Here is a 19,865-nt window from a genome sequence, read left to right as displayed (position 1 = left end):
AATGTCCCAAAGTGTGTTTCCAAAGCTTAGTTATTAAATGATGTGTTCTTGTTAACATGATATATGATAAAAATACAATTCTTAAAGAGTAACATACTATTTTTAATCATTTTTCATTAGTACATAGCCAATTTCACATGTCCGTGTTGACCAACATGACACGTGCATCTAAAATATCACCAAATAAGTTATACATTTTTTTCAAACGTTTATTATTTTCAGGATTTTATGTGTGTTCCTGTATATATAAAATATATTTATTTAAAATAAATATTATTTTTTGGTAAATATTTTATGATTTGTGTGCGTCCCTCAGTTTGACTTACCACCCGTCACACTAATTGTTTTATCTATAAATAATGTACCGTTGCTTTAAATCACATCACAAAGTGGAAATTACATCATTTGAGCCTTGTAGCCACCACAAACAAAAGCAGCCAAGTACTGACATTCTTTTACTTTGTTTATTTGTTGCTTTTTCATGTTAGGCAGTGTCCATCAAGCTCAAACCAACCACCCCGTCATAAAAAATAGATAGGGAAAACTGTTATTTATGACATTTTTTACATTATTAATGCAAAGAAAATTATATTTCAGATTGAATGCATTTATGCTATGTGAGGAACTTGACCACATGTGAGATCTGCAGCCATTTTGGGATGAAATTTACCACCCCATCACATGTTTTATTGTGACGTGGTGGTAAGGGATGTGATGGGGTGGTTCTGCTTCCCGTTTGAATGTGAGGATGTGTGAAATCAAGGATTCCAATATAGGCTAATCAATTTATTTTCTGTTAACTTAACTCTGTTTGGTTCACTCACACACACACACTCATCACTTAATATCTCTTTCAGTCACTCACTCACTCACTCACTCACTCACTCACTCACTCACTCACTCATTCACTATATCTTTCAGTCACTCACTCACTCTCTCACTATATCTTAAGGGTATAGGCTAGTCTGGTATGCCCCCCTGCTGGTCATAACCTACATTCAATAAAAATGTTCAAAGAGTAAAATTTCATGTTTTCCAAATACATTTATTACAATGGTTTGTATCCTAAACCATCATTTAGTGAGTACCACTGTAACTTTGCAGCAACACAATTGTTGAATGGTGTAAAGCAAGAATATCAGTAGTGAAGCATAAGGAGGCAATTTGTCTTTATGTAAATAATTTATAACTTAAAATAAATTGTAAAGTGTTAAAACTGCAATCCTAATATTACATTTGTATAGGCTACACACAAAAGGAAGAAAAGGACCAAGAAATTAGAGGATCTTAGTATGTTAAATAGTGGCAGGCAAACCCCCCAGGCTTACAGAAATGGTTTAACCCTACAACTCAGCAGCCAATGGAAAAGTGCAACACTCACCCCTTCAAACTGGACAAGTGGCCAAATGGCTCAGAATCACATGAAATCAACACGTTGTTTACACGTTGTTAACGTGTTAACAACACGTTGTCAACGCGTTAACAACACGTAAACAACACGTAAACAACGCGTGAAAAGTTAACACGTAGACAACGCGTAGACAACACGTTAACAACGTGCAAACAACGTGTTGTTGACGCGTTGTCTACGCGTTGTCTACGTGTTAAAATTCGCGTATATTTGAACTGCCTGGCGTTCCATACGCGAGTGTATGAGTGTGTGTGCGTGCATGCGTGAGTTTGTGTGCGTGTGTGTGCATGTGCGCGTGCGTGAGTTTGTGTTTGCGTGCACGAGCGAGTGTGTGTGTGTGTGTGTGTGTGTGTGTGTGTGTGTGTGTGTGTGTGTTTGTGTTTTGCACTGAGGATGTTTTAGAGTCTCACTCTGTAATTTCTGTATTTTATTTCTGCATTGTGGCTGATTTATTATTTATTTGACAGATAAAAACAATTGCTCTTTTTTTGGTCTTTCCCATTAATGTTCAATGGTCGGTCAATTTTGACTACGAAAGACCAAAGGTGTTGCTTTTTTATTTTAATTTTACAGCCACTTACATTTATTGAATCAAACCCCATTTTATATATTTAGATGGCAAATGGAGGAAAAGTCTCAGATAAAGGAACCATGTGTGTGGATATACAGTGGCACAACTCTAAGGGGTTTATCTCTGATTTATTCGCCTCTAAACCGCACGTGAAAACAATTAACGTGTGTGTGTGTGTGTGTGTGTGTGTGTGTGTGTGTAGGTCAATACTCTGAACAGTCCACTGGCGTCTCCTACACAATCTCCGGCTCCCTCTCCGTCTGGCAGTGTAAACAGTGTGTGTCCCGGTCTCGGCCCTCTTCCTCTCATTTCACAGTTCCCTCGACCCGGCGGGTCAGCACAAGGTACATATACACTCATATGCATTCTATAAGAGGGATCATATAAGACATCATGTCCTTTCTGAACTGTGTCCAGTACATTTTTAAGTCATCAATAATTACAAAATATTTGACTAGTTGGAAAATGACCATCTCTAATTGTATTTATGACGTTTCTTGTATCTCTTATTTATTAATTAGCTCTGTATGTGTTTTTATGTGCTTGAAATGTGACACAAATAAAGTTGTTATTATTAGCGTTACTAGCGATCAGGATTGTGAACAAATGAAAGTTTCCTGTGGACGCATGACTGATTAACATGAAAGAGGAATTGTGGCTTTAGTGTGGTGTGCAGAACAATTACTAGCAGGAGTTATTTACAAACACATATGACATCACAGTGCGGGAGTCACATGACCTGAGTTGATCCTGTATATGTGTGTGTGTGCAGATGGGAGATACTCTTTACTGGGCCAGCCGCTCCAGTACAGTCTGTGTCCACCAACCATCATGCACAACCACAACCAGTCCTCATACAGCTCCCATCAGGTACAGCCGTGTGTGTGTGTGTGCGCATGTGTGCACGTGTGTTTGTGCGTGCGTGCGCACGTGTCTGTATGTGCTTGTCTGTGCGTGCACACGCGTCTGTGTGTGTGTCTGTCTGTGCGCGTGTCTGTCTGTGCGTGTGCGCGTGTCTGTCTGTGTGTGCGTGTCTGTCTGTCTGTGTTCGTGCGCGTGTATGCGTGTGCGCGTGTGTGCGCGCGTGTCTGTCTCTGTGTGTGCGCGCGCGTGTACTGTTCAGTCAAATGTTGTCCAAATGTATAAATCAGTGTAGCCGAACTTTCAAAGTAACATTTAATAATTCACCATGTCAAGTGCTTTGATAGAGTGCTTGTGTTGTTCACCAGAAGATAAGTTGCATAACAGAGTGTTTCCATTTGAGCAAGCAATCTTTATTTGAATGTTTCTAAACCCTTTAAGCTCAGATGGGCCCATGAGAATAACAACAGTCTTGAACACAAAATGTTTCATTTGAAAGTTTATAATCTCTACTTTCTAATGCATGTAGATATTATGACCCAAACTGAACAAGAGCTTTAAAATCTGCAGATAAATCAGAAGTGTCTGTTTTAATCATTTATTAAAAATGTTGCACTGCACATATTATTGCAATCAATAAAATCATCATATCCATGTGTCATATGTTGTTGGAAAGCTCTAGAAGAGTAAAATACAACCTGACTATTTGTTTTACTCACAGATGAAACTATAGCAAGTAACAGCTAAATATATGTATTTGACAATCATGTTGGTGTTGCATATTTCAGGCGTTTGTGCTTATAACTTTACAAAAAATAAATGGAACATAAAATCTCACATATGATTATTTAGAGTCTGTGATTATCTTTCAATCGAGTCCACACACAAGATAATCAGATGTATAGATCATTAGATAATCCACATGAAGCACAATGTTACATATGACCACCAGGAGATGGCGCCAAATACACGACACAGACTCAATGATGACTCAAATGACACAGAATGAAACTCATTCTGTGAAATCTCATGACTAAAATCATGTCTGCATGCTATGCAAACCTTTAGTCATTGTTGTGTTTGCATGTGTAATTAGTTCTTATGTACAATTATTATCTTTTATTTGTTTGGAGATGTTTTTGGACACTGTGATTAATTATATTTGTAATGTTTTTCGTGCAATTAAAATATTAAAGCAATTCAGGAACAACATTGCAATATGCAATTTCAAGATTTCATATTTTTTTGATGGAATGTGGAATTTTAATGAGAAAATAAAGCTCAAATTTGTCCGAATTCTAAAAACAAATTATAATAATACAATTTGTAAAATCAATATTTTCATAATGTACCAAGAAAGAAGGTTCAACGGTGTTAAATGGGAAGCAAAATAGACCTCATAACTGAAAAACACCCAAATGGGTTCCTGGTTGAGCATGGCGCTCGCAACGCCAAGGTCATGGGTTCGATTCCCAACATGTAAACCCTGAATGCTTTGGATGAAAGTGTCTGTCACATGCATGCATGTGAATCTGTATTAGTAACCCGCCACACGTTGTGTTTATCTGTGTGTTATCTCAGAGTCAGTCAGTGATGAAACACGGTGCTCGCGGTAAAAGACAAACACTCAAATCTGCCTCCACAGATCTGGGAACCACTGACGTGGGTAAGACGCTCTTTATAAACACACACGCTTCAGATGACGGCTGCGGTGGTTACTGATCAGGCCTTTTACATCACGTTATTTTAACTCTCCTATGGATAGAAAAATGGACCTCCCTTTGATATTCGCAGTCATTTATTTACCAAAATGATGATGATAAAGATACTTTTTACCTGATGTAACAATGATACAATTATGCATTTCTTTTGGGATTTTAAGCTTGTACAAAATGTACATTTTTACATTAATTCACATATATAATTAAGCTAAATTGTATTTTTTTTTTTTTTGGTATCTACTCTTCTATAAGATGAAACATGAATAAAATATGAGAATGAGGCATAAATTGGACACATCTGGTGAATATAATATAAATAATGAGTTGATCATGTGACGTCAGTAACAGACAGTAAATGACTGGAGACACACACTGTTTATTCTGATGATTTATTGTGACATCATTTAATATTTTATCACAAGATATGCATTTATATATATATATTTATATTTAGACATGATCAAACTATTATTTTTACAAGTTTAACATTTTAAATGTATTTGAAGTGTCAGTTTTTGCAGTTAATGTCATTATGCTTCGATCAAACCTGACCATGGTGTTACAAACACACAGAATAAACATTTATATACCAATCATTTATTTCAAGTTAATGCATAAAAATGTCAAACAAATTTACATCAACTAGTTCTGGGTATCTCGGCAAGTATTGACGCTGACTATCACACCTGGAGTCGTGAGTTTAAATCCAGGGCGTGCTGAGTGACTCCAGTCAGGTCTCCTTAGCAACCAAATTGGCCCGGTTGCTAGGGAGGGTGGAGTCACATGGGGTAACCAAATTGGCCCGGTTGCCAGGGAGGGTGGAGTCACATGGGGTAACCAAATTGGCCCGGTTGCTAGGGAGGGTAGAGTCACATGGGGTAACCAAATTGGCCCGGTTGCTAGGGAGGGTAGAGTCACATGGGGTAACCTCCTCGTGGTCGCTATAATGTGGTTCTCGCTCTCGGTGGAGCGTGTGGTGAGTTCTGCGTGGATGCCGCGGAGAATAGCGTGAAGACTCCACACACGCTACGTCTCCACGGTAACGCGCTCAACAAGTCACGTGATGAGATGCACGGATTGACGGTCTCAGACGTGGGGGCAACTGAGATTCGTCCTCCACCACCCGGATTAAGGCGAGTCACTACAACACCACGAGGACTCAGAGCGCAGTGGGAATTGGGCGTTCCAAAATTGGGAAGGTCAAAAATGTCCGTATACCATAGGAGGGTTAAGATCACGAGAGACAGTCGTGCGTGTCTCGAGTTTGATCGATTGTGTCTAAATCTCACTGTATCTCTCCGCAGTGGTCAGTCGAGTGTTAGAGGTGACCGATCTCCCAGAAGGCATTTCCCGTCCAGAAGCCGAGAAGCTTTTCAACCAGCTCTCGCTCTGCGGTGCCAAGATCCAATGGCTGAAGGACCCGCAGTGTCCCCGGGGCCCCAGAGGAGACTACCACGACCCCGCTCACCTGTACACCGTCGTGGCCGTGTTCCCCAACACAATGGCCGCCCAGAGCGCGTCCTTCAAACTCAACAACAGCGGCGGCAGTTTGTTCAAGCTGCGCGCTACGAAAAACAACTATGACTTGCGCGTGCTGGAGAGAGCTAGCTCGCAGTGAGTGCGGAGAGAGAGAGAGAGAGAGAGAGCGACGGAGAGGAAGCTGAAGATGTCAAAGGGAAGAGCTTCATTAGGGATGTTTTTTATTATTTTGTATCATGACCAGAAGAGCACATATGACACAGAAGCGTGTTGCGTTGTATGTGTATTGTATGACACGCGCACACACTCACAGACACACACGCGACGAAATAGTTCACCCGAAACAATCAGTTACTCACCTTCATGTTGTTCTAAACCCATATGACGGGGTCACATCCACACTTATACGTCGTCATTTGATGTTATGCGTTTATGTCACTCATCCATGGACGAGGTCTGTCTTTGTGTCCTGGCTTCCCATTTCAATTTAATGAGTAATTGGGGCTCCAAAATTATAAAAATACGCCAATATAATTAAATAATATACAGGCACACGAGTAGTCCGTATAACTTGTGTCTCACGATAGCTTTGTTTGTGATTCACCGGAAATCTTTCGCTCAAATCAAATATGGCAGCATGAGATTTGCGAGAAGCAGTTGAAATTGGAATTGTACGTCGACGCCATTTTTGTGGTTTATACGAGTTTTGTAATCCATATCAGTGCTTCAGAAGTCACAAATTGTGTGTACTACATTTGTAGTCAATTTTGGATACGTTTTGTGTCATTTTGGAGCTAGAGAGTCCCAGTCCCCATTCACTTCACTATATGTCAAAGAGCGGCCAGGACATTCTTCAAAATATTTCCCTTTTGTGCTCCACTGAAGAATGTCAAATGGGTTTGGGTGAGTAAATGGTTTCCAGTGAACTATTCCCGTTACAAACCCTCCATTCATGCACGGTGCGTTCTTTCTATCCATCCATAAATCTCCACTTTCTCTTTCTCTTTCTCTTTTTCACGCTCTCTCGCGTGCTCACATTCGATTCTTCCTCTGTCACTTCCTCTGCTTTCTGTTTGGCCTTAACGCTGTTGTGGACTTGTATCGCGCTCTTTATTTCCTCTCTCAGATGAAATCTTTTCTCGGTTCAGTATATTTATATAAGTGATGTAAGGATTATAATCGATATATTCAGTGATTCTTTTCCCGTGGATAAGTTGAACTCCTTTTCCCGCCCATCCTCCTCTTCTCCTCGTTGTGTTTGCATTTTTCGTTGACAGCTGTGCAGAAAGGTATTTAAATGTGCACAATGATTGCGAATGTCTACTGTAAATCCCATTTAATCTGTTACTTTTTGTTTGTTTTTAAAAATATAAAAGATAACTTAAAAGAAGCCTCCAGAGTCTGCCGTTTGAGTTGTGAAGAACGATCTGTGTGAATGTGGCACTGTAGGACTTATATATATACAGGGATGTAAAGTAACGAGTTACAAATACTCTTGTTACTGTAATTGAGTAGTTTGTACCAGGAATTGTACTTTTTTTTAATTTATTTTTTTAAGTAGTTTTAAAATGCATTACTTTTACTTGTACTTGAGTACATTTTAAGTGCTGTAACTGTACGGCGCTATTTTCCCTCCATATGTGTTCGCTACTCCCCCGTCCTGATTTTATGTTTATGCATCAAGAGTCTCGCGACTCCCGTCAAATCTAATCGCGCATAAAAAGACCTGAACGGCATCTGCAGATCTTGCGCCAGCTGCTGTGGAGGATGCCTCAAGCAGCAGTTCATCATCGACACCTGAACATCTCGGCCGCACCTGAACGGGCCAAATGCATGATTGTGTCATGTGAGTTTAACTTGCTCAAGCCAGTCGAGATATCGGCATTAATCCTGCCTCGTATTTGAAGAAACATATCGAGGTAAGTTTCACTTCTTGCTATGCTTACCAGATTCTCTTTATGTATAACCTGTATATTAGCTATGTGTCACTGAGATTATTGGGCTGCTGTGAGAGATGTTAGCAATGTTAGCAATATGGCTAGCCTATATATATATATATATATATATATATATACACACTTCCGAAAACTGTGCATCATGCATTAGATTGAGAACACAACTATTTCTGGGCTTAACAGATACAAGAACTAATTCAGTGTGCAACATTATATCTCAGCAGGAATACAGTGTGACCCCTCATGTACTAGTACTTGAAGTCCGACGTGGACCCTGTACCAAATAACGATGCCAACCCCTGCTCTATACCCCGTCTATTGTGCGGGACGTGACATGCCAGGTGACAGTCTTTTTCTGTTGGCATTAAGGGCAGTTTATATCCTGCACATAAACACATTTGAATGTGTTTGTTTGTTACATTGATTTAAAATATTGATCAGTGTATTGTAAAAATAACTTTTTAATCATGTCTCTCTGTTATTTTGTTTGGGATTAGATACATGAGATGCAGTGAAAAAGAAAATTGTTGGAGGATAATTCTATTTTTAATTCTCATAAAATGGAACGTGAATGGTAGCATCTACAGTATTCAACATGTTGATATTGCCGCATACAGTGTGTGTAATAAGGGGCATTTCGCAACTCAGTACTTAAGTACAAAAACTACTCGAGTAAGAGTAAAAGAGTAGCTCTTTTACAAGTACTCATGAGTAGATGAGTACTTGTAAACGAGCTACTCTTTTACTCTTACTTGAGTAGTTTTTGGGACGGGTACTTTTATTCTACTCACACTACATTTTTTAAGAAGTATTTTTACTTGAGTATGATTTTCCAGTACTCTTTCCATCCCTCAGGGGCGGAGCCAGGAGTTTTTCCACATGCACAGAAATATTTGGGTTGTACATGTCAAGTATTGTGCTCAAAAATGGCAATTGTGTGTGGGGCGGCCAGGCTTCGGTCCATGGTGGCCACGGCCACCCCCTAGCTCCGCCACTGCCACCCCTGTATATATGTTGCAGTCTTATGCTAAAATTGCTTAAAATATTTTTTTCCATCAATCTGCACTCCATACCCCATAATGACAAAGCCAAAACCAGATTTTTGATTACTTTGCAAATGTATTAAAAATAAAAAAAACTGAAATATAACATTGGAATAAGTATTCAGACCCTTTGCTATGACATTTGAAATTCAGCTCAGGTGCATCCCATTTCTCTGGATCATCCTTGAGATGTTTCTACACTTTGGCAAGTTCAATTGATGGTATATGGTTTGGAAAGGCAAACACCTGTCTATATAAGGCCTTATAGCTGTTAATGCATATCAGAGCAAAAACCAAGCCATGAGGTCAAAGGAACGGCCTGCAGAGCTCAGAGACAGGATTGTGTCGACGCACAGATCTGGGGAAGAATACAAATATTTTTTGCCTGCATTGAAGGTTCCCAAGTGCACGGCGGCCTCCATAATTCTTAAAAAAGTTTGGAACAACCAGGACTCTTCCTAGAGCTGTCCGCCTGGCCAAACTGAGCAATCGTGGGAGAAGAGCCTTGACAAGAGAGGTGATCAAGAACCTGATGGTCACTCTGGTTGAGCTCCAGAGATCATGTTTGGCGATGGGAGACACTTGCAGAAGGACGACCATCCCTGCAACTCTCCACCGATCTGGGCTTTATGAAAGAGTGGCCAGACGGAAGCTCCTCATTGCAAGACACAAGAAATGAATGAAATAATGGTCTGATGAAATTAAGATTGAACTGTTTGGCCTCAATTCCAAGTGTCATGTCTGGAGGACACCAGGCACCCCTCATCACCTGCACAATAGCATGGTGGTGGTCGCATCATGCTGTGGGGTTGTTTTTCAGCGGCAGGGATTTGGGGACTGGTCAGGGATGAAGGAAATATGAGCGCAGCAGAATATGGAGATATCCTTAATGAACACCCGGTCCAGAGCACTCAGGATCTCAGACTGGGCCGCAGGTTCACCTTCCAACAGGACAATGACCCAAAGACACACAGCCAAGACAACACAAGAGTGGCTACTGGACAACTCTGTGAATGTCCTTGAGTGGCCCAGCCCGAGCCCGGACTTGAGCCCAATCGAACATCGGACAGAGCTTGACACAATCTGCAGAGAAGAATAGCATATATATATAATAATAATAATTCCATAAATAGTTTTAATTTATCACTATTATTTTTCAATCGAGTCCACACACAAGATAATCAGATGTATAGATCATTAGATAATCCACATGAAGCACAATGTTACATATGGCCACCAGGAGATGGCGCCAAATACACGCCACAGACTCAATGATGACTCAAATGACACAGAATGAAACTCATTCTTTGAAATCTCATGACTAAAATCATGTCTGCATGCTATGCAAACCTTTAGTCATTGTTGTGTTTGCATGTGTAATTAGTTCTTTTTTCATTTTTTAGGCTGAGAGTCCCATAATGTATCATAATCTATATCACAATTAGTTTTTTAACATTTTTGTTTGTAATGACGCCAAACATTTGACCCTCCTTGTTGTCGAGTTATAAGCCTTGAATTCTGAGTTTGCCACTGACTCATGAGAAAACAACTTGATATTCTTAACTTAAAAATTCATGATATGAAAAAATACTTTTCATTTTGAACATGTTTTGAATCTTTGAAATGAATGATAAAGTTGTGTTCACTCATGCATTCAATGTGCAAGGAAACTATTTAATACCGTTTACCTGGATACACCACATGACATTTTTTATATCATTTAATGTTTGTAGAAAATGCTATAAATATTTTTCAAATGTGTAAAAACAAAATGAACTCTTTAGGAATTTGACATGTTATAAACTTGATTTAAAAAATAATTCAAATTGTTATCACCACAAACTTATTCATCAATGTCACGTGTGTGTATGGGAGAGAGAGAGTGTGTGTGTGTGTGTAAGAGAGTGTGTGTGTGAGAGTGTGTGTGTGTGAGAGTGTGTGTGTGTGTGGGAGAGAGTGTGTGTGAAAGAGTGTGTAAGAGAGAGTGATTGTGTGTGTGTGTGTGTGAGAGAGTGTGTGTGTGAGAGAGTGTGTAAGAGAGTGTGATTGTGTGTGTGTGTGTGTGTGAGAGAGAGAGAGAGTGTGTGTAGGAGAGAGAGTGTGTGTTTGTGAGAGAGTGTGTGTATGTGTGTGTGTCTGGGAGAGAGAGAGAGAGTGTGTGTGTGTGTGTGTCAAACATGTTGAGTGATCCAAACATCCTCTGCAGCCTGAAACTGAACCTTTGGTCACATTTTAGGAGTGAACGCACTTAACTGCATAGAGAGATATAGGATGCTCCCTATTTAGTGCACAACTTAACCTCCAGTGTGCTGTCTGTCTGCACTGGTCTCAGAACAGTTATATGAGAGCTATAGGATGCTCCCTTGCTCCCTATTTAGTGCATGACTTAACCTCCAGTGTGCTGTCTGTCTGCACTGATCTCAGAACAGTTATATGAGAGCTATAGGATGCTCCCTTGCTCCCTATTTAGTGCATGACTTAACCTCCAGTGTGCTGTCTGTCTGCACTGGTCTCAGAACAGTTATATGAGAGCTATAGGATGCTCCCTTGCTTCCTATTTAGTGCATGACTTAACCTCCAGTGTGCTGTCTGTCTGCACTGGTCTCAGAACAGTTATATGAGAGCTATAGGATGCTCCCTTGCTTCCTATTTAGTGCATGACTTAACCTCCAGTGTACTGTCTGTCTGCATTGGTCTCAGAACAGTTATATGAGAGCTATAGGATGCTCCCTTGCTCCCTATTTAGTGCACGACTTAACCTCCAGTGTACTGTCTGTCTGCATTGGTCTCAGAACAGTTATATGAGAGCTATAGGATGCTCCCTTGCTCCCTATTTAGTGCATGACTTAACCTCCAGTGTGCTGTCTGTCTGCACTGGTCTCAGAACAGTTATATGAGAGCTATAGGATGCTCCCTTGCTTCCTATTTAGTGCATGACTTAACCTCCAGTGTGCTGTCTGTCTGCACTGGTCTCAGAACAGTTATATGAGAGCTATAGGATGCTCCCTTGCTTCCTATTTAGTGCATGACTTAACCTCCAGTGTGCTGTCTGTCTGCACTGGTCTCAGAACAGTTATATGAGAGCTATAGGATGCTCCCTTGCTCCCTATTTAGTGCATGACTTAACCTCCAGTGTGCTGTCTGTCTGCACTGGTCTCAGAACAGTTATATGAGAGCTATAGGATGCTCCCTTGCTCCCTATTTAGTGCATGACTTAACCTCCAGTGTGCTGTCTGTCTGCACTGCTCTCAGAACAGTTTGAAATGCTCCTTATTTTCATCATAACTCCATATAAAGCCTCTGAAAGACACATTTATCAGTTTTTGGATGAACTCATTAAATATAGAATATCTGAACTGAAACTGGGCCTATTGTCCACGTATGTGGTCGTTGTGTTTATCAGCGCGCCGTTTCGCGATAAATCGCTCAAATGTTTAAAACGGCATATCGGATGAAACTAGAGACTCTAATCTTTTGACTCAAACAGGTTTCAGTGTAAAAACTTAATGAGGTTTCTCACCAGATGTAGTTTTGTGTGCGTTTCTCCCAAACAGATACTCCGCTATGATCAGCGCCATGTTGTTTGGTCACATGACTCTGTGCATTGAACGTTTAACCCTATACTGACAGCACAGAGTCTCCTGAACTGAGATCAGTTGGTTTACATTAAATTATGCGTTGCCTATAGCAACACCACAATTCAACGTCCACGCATGTGTACCCGGGGTCTGACGAGGTTAACTTCTAAATCTTTAAAGACAGACCAACGGTGAGCTCTGAGGTTGCCAATCATTGATACATCCGTCCACGTTATTTCAACTTCATCGTTTTAAAATCGTGTTTAATAGCACAAAGTGCGCCAAAAGAGCTCTGCAGCGACCGCACGCTCCCATAAAGCACTGTGAATGACTCTCATATATTTTTATAAACCTGAATAATTTGTGTACTTATAATCGACAACTTCCATTGTTTGTGACTCAATTACATCATTCGCAATGCATCATGGGATTGTAGTTCAGTCTTGTCTACAACAACATGACATTAACATGGTACAGAAAGGTGTGTCAAACAACCATGATGATATTTCCCTGGAGGACGATGACAATGAATATGATGTTCATGGTTTCCTGAAAGCAGCATCTGTAACTGCACATGTACAAGGTCACTGGTGCGAGCAGCTCCAGACCCCAGGGAGAGTTCAAAAGGTCAGCTGAAACACCGACAGGTGGTCACGCACACTTCTGGCCGAGTCCACCAACTGCGGGGTGTCTGTTTGGGAGCAGCTGTGTTTGGCGGGCGATCTGGAAACGGCAGAAGTAAACAGGTTGATTTTGAAAGTCAGTTTCACACTTGAACAGACTGCAGTGAAGATCCAAACTTAAGAATTCTGTTCTGAGCGGGTAAGATGACATCATCATATCAGGAGCTCCTTCCTCTTTATTACAGGCCATTAAATACTTGATTGACATAATCGGAGAGGAAAACTTTTAGCTGTAAATGTTATTGTTTGAGCTGCTGTTCAGTGTAGATTTGAAAAAGAGGAAGTTTAACTATAGAATGAACCTGAGAAGATATTCATAGTGCTACATTGTAACATTCATGCATTTTATCAAAGAGATATGTAGTAAGAACAACGATCAAACACCTCTTTCATTTATTTATAATGTATGTTTACCATTAAAAGGTCTTCCCTTGCAGTCATGCTTAAATAGTCCATCATTTAATAAGACAGTTCTGTGTTTTGCGTTGTGTTATTCTCTTTAGCGCCCTCTGCCGGTTGAACAGGGGAACTGATGATGTGTCATCATGACCCAGTATGAGTTTGTGCATCTCAATCATTTGAGAAGTTTTATATACACACACACATATATGCATACACACACGTGCACACACACATATATGCATACACACACGTGCACACACACATATATGTATACACACACGTGCACACACACATATATGTAGACACACACGTGCACACACACATATATGCATACACACACGTGCACACACACATATATGTAGACGCACACGTGCACACACGTGCACACACACATATATGCATACACACACGTGCACACACATATGTAGACGCACACGTGCACACACAAATATATGCATACACACACGTGCACACACACATATGTAGACGCACACGTGCACACACACGTGCACACACACATATATGCATACACACACGTGCACACACACATATATGTAGACGCACACGTGCACACACACGTGCACACACACATATATGCATACGCACACGTGCACACACACATATATGTAGACGCACACGTGCACACACACATATATGTAGACGCACACGTGCACACACACATATATGTATACACACACGTGCACACACATATATGTAGACACACACGTGCACACACACATATATGTATACACACACGTGCACACACACATATATGTAGACACACACGTGCACACACACATATATGTAGACACACACGTGCACACACACATATATGCATACACACACGCACACACACATATATGTAGACGCACACGTGCACACACGTGCACACACACATATATGCATACACACGTGCACACACATATGTAGACGCTACGTGCACACACAAATATATGCATACACACACGCACACACACATATATGTAGACGCTACGTGCACACACGTGCACACACACATATATGCATACACACACGTGCACACACACATATATGTAGACGCACACGTGCACACACGTGCACACACACATATATGCATACGCACGTGCACACACACATATATGTAGACGCACACGTGCACACACACATATATGTAGGCGCTACGTGCACACACACATATATGTATACACACACGTGCACACACACATATGTATACACACACGTGCACACACACATATATGTAGACACACGTGCACACACACATATATGTATACACACACGTGCACACACACATATATGTATACACACACGTGCACACACACATATATGTATACACACACGTGCACACACACATATATGTATACACACACGTGCACACACACATATGTATACACACACGTGCACACACACATATATGTAGACACACACGTGCACACACACATATATGTATACACACACGTGCACACACACATATGTATACACACACGTGCACACACACATATATGTAGACACACACGTGCACACACACATATATGTATACACACACGTGCACACACACATATGTATACACACACGTGCACACACACATATATGTAGACACACACGTGCACACACACATATATGTAGACACACACACACATATATCATATCTCACAAAAGTAAGCACACCCCTCACATTTTTGTAAATATTTGATTATATCTTTTCATGTGACAACACTGAAGAAATGACACTTTGCTACAATGTAAAGTAGTGAGTGTACAGCTTGTATAACAGTGTACATTTGCTGTCCCCTCAAAATAACTCAACACACAGCCATTAATGTCTAAACCGCTGGCAACTAAAGTGAGTACACCCCTAAGTGAAAATGTCCAAATTGGGCCCAAAGTGTCAATATTTTGTGTGGCCACCATTATTCTCCAGCACTGCTTAAACCCTCTTGGGCACGGAGTTCACCAGAGCTTCACAGGTGGCCACTGGAGTCCTCTTCCACTCCTCCATGATGACATCACAGAGCTGGTGGATGTTAGAGACCTTCTGTTTGAGGATGCCCCACAGGTGCTCAATAGGGTTGGGTCTGGAGACATGTTCGACTGTGGGCAAGACACACTCGTCTTTGTACTCCTCACCTGGTTTCTGGCACACACACTTGACACCATCTGAACCAAATATTAACGTACAGTAGCACATAAGTAATCTATTCTAGCATAAATCTATATATTTTACATAAACATTTAGTCATTTAGCAGACGCTCTTACGATGAACATCGCGAGCAATTTGCCGCACAAAAGTCCCTGTTACTTCTAGAATAATACAGAATAAAACAAACAGACATTTAAAGTCAAGTTTAAAATCATTTACTAGAACATTGATTTACTATATTTGCTTTAGAGCGCAGTGTCTTATTAGTTTAATAATAGTGTTACTATAATGAAAATATCAAGGGCACACATTTTTATTAATCAGATTCGTACGGTTAACTGCATTAATATTTGTGCAGGAATAAACACAGTTGCTGTATATTATGAATGTATTTTAAAGGAATATTCCGGGTTCAATTCAAGTTAATCTCAGTCGACAGCATCTGTGGCACAAACATTAATTTCGACTCATTCCTCCTTTTCTTTATAAAAGCACAAATGTGTGTTTCAGTGAGACACTTATAATGCAAGTCAATGGGGTTTAATCTGTTACAGCAGTACAGACACAAGACATAAACAATATGTGTGTTAATATGATTTTACTGTCATTAAATCACTTATTAACCACATCTGTGGAAAGATATTGACAATTTTACAACTTTGTTGCCATGACGATGTAATGCTGTAATCCCACATAATGATTTAAAACAACCTTACAGCTGAAATAATGCACAAGTTTAAACAGAAGAATTAATTTAAGTGTTTTTATAAAATTATAACCTTCACATTTGTCTTTAAACCTCAAACAATTCTGTGAGTGTGTGTGCATGCGTGCTTGTGTGAGTGTGTGTTTGTATGAGTGTATGTGTGTGCACGTTTGTGTGTGCGCGTGTGTATGTGCGTGTGCATGTGTTTGTGTGAGTGAGTGAGTGTGTGTGTGTGTGTGTGTGTGTTTTTGTGAGTGTGTGTGCGTGTGTGCTTGTGTGAGTGTGTGTTTGTATGAGTGTATGTGTGTGCACGTTTGTGTGTGCGCGTGTGTATGTGCGTGTGCATGTGTTTGTGTGAGTGAGTGAGTGTGTGTGTGTGTGTGTGTGTGTTTTTGTGAGTGTGTGTGCGTGTGCTTGTGTGAGTGTGTGTTTGTATGAGTGTATGTGTGTGCACGTTTGTGTGTGCGCGTGTGTATGTGCGTGTGCATGTGTTTGTGTGAGTGAGTGTGTGTGTGTGTTTTTGTGAGTGTGTGTGCTTGTGTGTGTGCACGTGTGTATGTGCGTGTGCATGTGTTTGTGTGAGTGAGTGTGTGTGTGTGTTTTTGTGAGTGTGTGTGCTTGTGTGTGTGCACGTGTGTGTTTGTATGTGTGTTTGTGTGCGTGTGTGGGCGGGCGCGTGTTTGTGTGAGTGTGTTTGTTTGTGTGTGTTTGTGTGAGTGTGTGTGTGCGCGTGTTTGTGTGAGTAAGTGAGTGAGTGTGTGTGTGTGTGTGTGTGTGTGTGTGTGTGCCAGCGTGTTTGAGAGCGTGTGTTTGTGCACGTGTTTGTGTGAGTAAGTGAGTGTATGTGTGTGTGAGTGTGTGTGTGTGTGAGTGTGTGTGTATATGTGTGCACGTGTGTGTGTGTGTGTGCCAGCGTGTGTGTGCACGTGTTTGTGTGAGTAAGTGAGTGTGTGAGTGTATGTGTGAGTGTGTGTGCACGTGTGTGTGCTTGTGTGAGTGTGTGTGCTTGTGTGAGTGTGTGCTTGTGTGAGTGTATGTGTGTGCACGTTTGTGTGTGAGTCTGCGCATGTGTTTGTGTGAGTGAGTGTTTGTTTGTGTGTGTGAGTGAGTGTGTGTGTGTGAGTGTGTGTTTGTGTGAGTGTGTGTGTGCGCGTGTTTGTGTGAGTAAGTGAGTGTGTGTGTGTGTGTTTGTGCGTGTGCACGTGTTTGTGTGAGTAAGTGAGTGTATGTGTGTGAGTGTGTGTGTGAGTGTATATGTGTGCACGTGTTTGTGTGTGTGTGTGCTTGTATTAAAGTTTCAGGCATTTTGGTAATCAGAGGTCACGGGGTCAGTTCAGCTGTGCCATTTCATTCTAGGAATGTAAAACTCAAAACTCCTCACAGTAATGACAGGTGTGCTCTCTCTGTATGTGTGTGTGTGTGTGTTGGTGAAATGTAAGCAGTTGATCAGTATGTGCGGCACTCACTGTGTGTCTTCTGCTGTCAGCGCGGTGAATGTGACTCGCGCAGGTACCCGTTAAGCTCCAGCGGTCACATGATCGGCCAACAGCAGACCCCGTCAGATACGGGTCACTTCCTGTTGATGGCAAACGTCACCGAGGTGAGGACAGGATGAGTGTGACATCAGAGCGGCTGTGTCATGGTTCACTCCTGACCTCTGTGTGACCTCTGTCAATCCCAGACTTTCATGAAGTGAACAGATATAATAAATAAAGACGGAGGAAGAGAGTGAGAGAAATGACATTAACAACAAACCAGCGCACATGGTGAATATATTATATGTGTATGTACTGTGTGTGTGTGTGTATATGAAACACTATTTTATATAGTTATGAAGCTGATATCAGTTTGTACAGATGCAGTATTATCACATCTCATGTGTTGAATGTTATGTTGTGCATATGCAAACAGTTCAATGTCTTCATGTTGGCACAGACTGTTTTTATACTCATCAACCTCCAGAGGTCACTAAAACTCCTTATTCCAGAGTCTGACCCTTGCTCTCTCTCCTCCTGCTGTGTGTGTGTGTGTGTGTGTGTGTGTGTGTGTGTGTGTGTGTGTGTGTGTGTTTCTCTCTCTCAATTCAAAGTGGCTTTATATGCATGATTGTAAACAACACAATATTGCCAAAGCAGAAGCTGTATAAAGACAGAACAACATCTAACAATATAACAAATATAAAAATAAATAATACAAATCTCTCTCACACACACACATGCACACACAAACACTCTCTCTCTCACGCAAACAAACAAACACACACTCTCTCTCTGCCTCACACACACACACTCTCTCTCACACAAACAAACACACACTCTCTCTCACACACTCACACACGTGTATACACACTCTCTCTCTCACACACACAAACACACACACTCTCTCTCTGCCTCACACACACACACTCTCTCTCTCACACAAACAAACACACACTCTCTCACGCAAACAAACTAACACACACACACTCTCTCACACTCACACACATATATACACACTCTCTCTCTCACACACACAAACACACACACTCTCTCTCTGCCTCACACACACACACTCTCTCTCTCACGCAAACAAACTAACACACACACACTCTCTCACACTCACACACATATATACACACTCTCTCTCTCACACACACAAACACACACACACTCTCTCACACTCACACACATATATACACACTCTCTCTCTCACACACACAAACACACACACTCTCTCTCTGCCTCACACACACACACTCTCTCTCTCACACAAACAAACACACACTCTCTGCCTCACACACACACACTCTCTCTCTCACACAAACAAACACACACACTCTCTCTCTCACACAAACAAACACACACACTCTCTCTCTCTCACACACACAAACACACACACACTCTCTCACACTCACACACATATATACACACTCTCTCTCTCACACACACAAACACACACACTCTCTCTCTGCCTCACACACACACACTCTCTCTCTCTCACACAAACAAACACACACTCTCTCACGCAAACAAACTAACACACACACACTCTCTCACACTCACACACATATATACACACTCTCTCTCTCACACACACAAACACACACACTCTCTCTCTGCCTCACACACACACACTCTCTCTCTCACACAAACAAACACACACACTCTCTCTCTGCCTCACACACACACACTCTCTCTCTCACACAAACAAACACACACTCTCTCTCTGCCTCACACACACACACTCTCTCTCTCTCTCACACAAACAAACACACACACTCTCTCTCTCTCACACAAACAAACACACACACTCTCTGCCTCACACACACACACTCTCTC

The 19,865-nt window shown here is 41.2% G+C and overlaps 1 protein-coding gene across 7 annotated transcripts in view; it reads left to right on the top strand.

Annotated features, from left to right (window-relative positions):
- LOC127646781 (R3H domain-containing protein 2) overlaps nucleotides 1–7,373 on the top strand; it is a 69,737-nt gene extending 62,364 nt beyond the window's left edge. For all 7 annotated transcript variants that reach the window (XM_052130653.1, XM_052130656.1, XM_052130657.1 and 4 more), the window contains 4 exons: nucleotides 2,185–2,326; nucleotides 2,755–2,852; nucleotides 4,425–4,509; nucleotides 5,869–7,373. In XM_052130653.1, the coding sequence (XP_051986613.1) occupies nucleotides 2,185–2,326; nucleotides 2,755–2,852; nucleotides 4,425–4,509; nucleotides 5,869–6,182 (639 nt within the window). In that variant the 3' untranslated portion in view covers nucleotides 6,183–7,373. The remainder of the gene's footprint in view (nucleotides 1–2,184; nucleotides 2,327–2,754; nucleotides 2,853–4,424; nucleotides 4,510–5,868) is intronic.
- Nucleotides 7,374–19,865: the final 12,492 nt, after the last annotated feature.

This window comes from Xyrauchen texanus, chromosome 7 (genome assembly GCF_025860055.1).
Source record: "Xyrauchen texanus isolate HMW12.3.18 chromosome 7, RBS_HiC_50CHRs, whole genome shotgun sequence".
Classification (NCBI taxonomy): Eukaryota; Metazoa; Chordata; class Actinopteri; order Cypriniformes; family Catostomidae; genus Xyrauchen; species Xyrauchen texanus.
The sequence above is the reverse complement of the archived record's forward strand: the minus strand, read 5'-3'. Positions and strand labels throughout refer to the sequence as shown.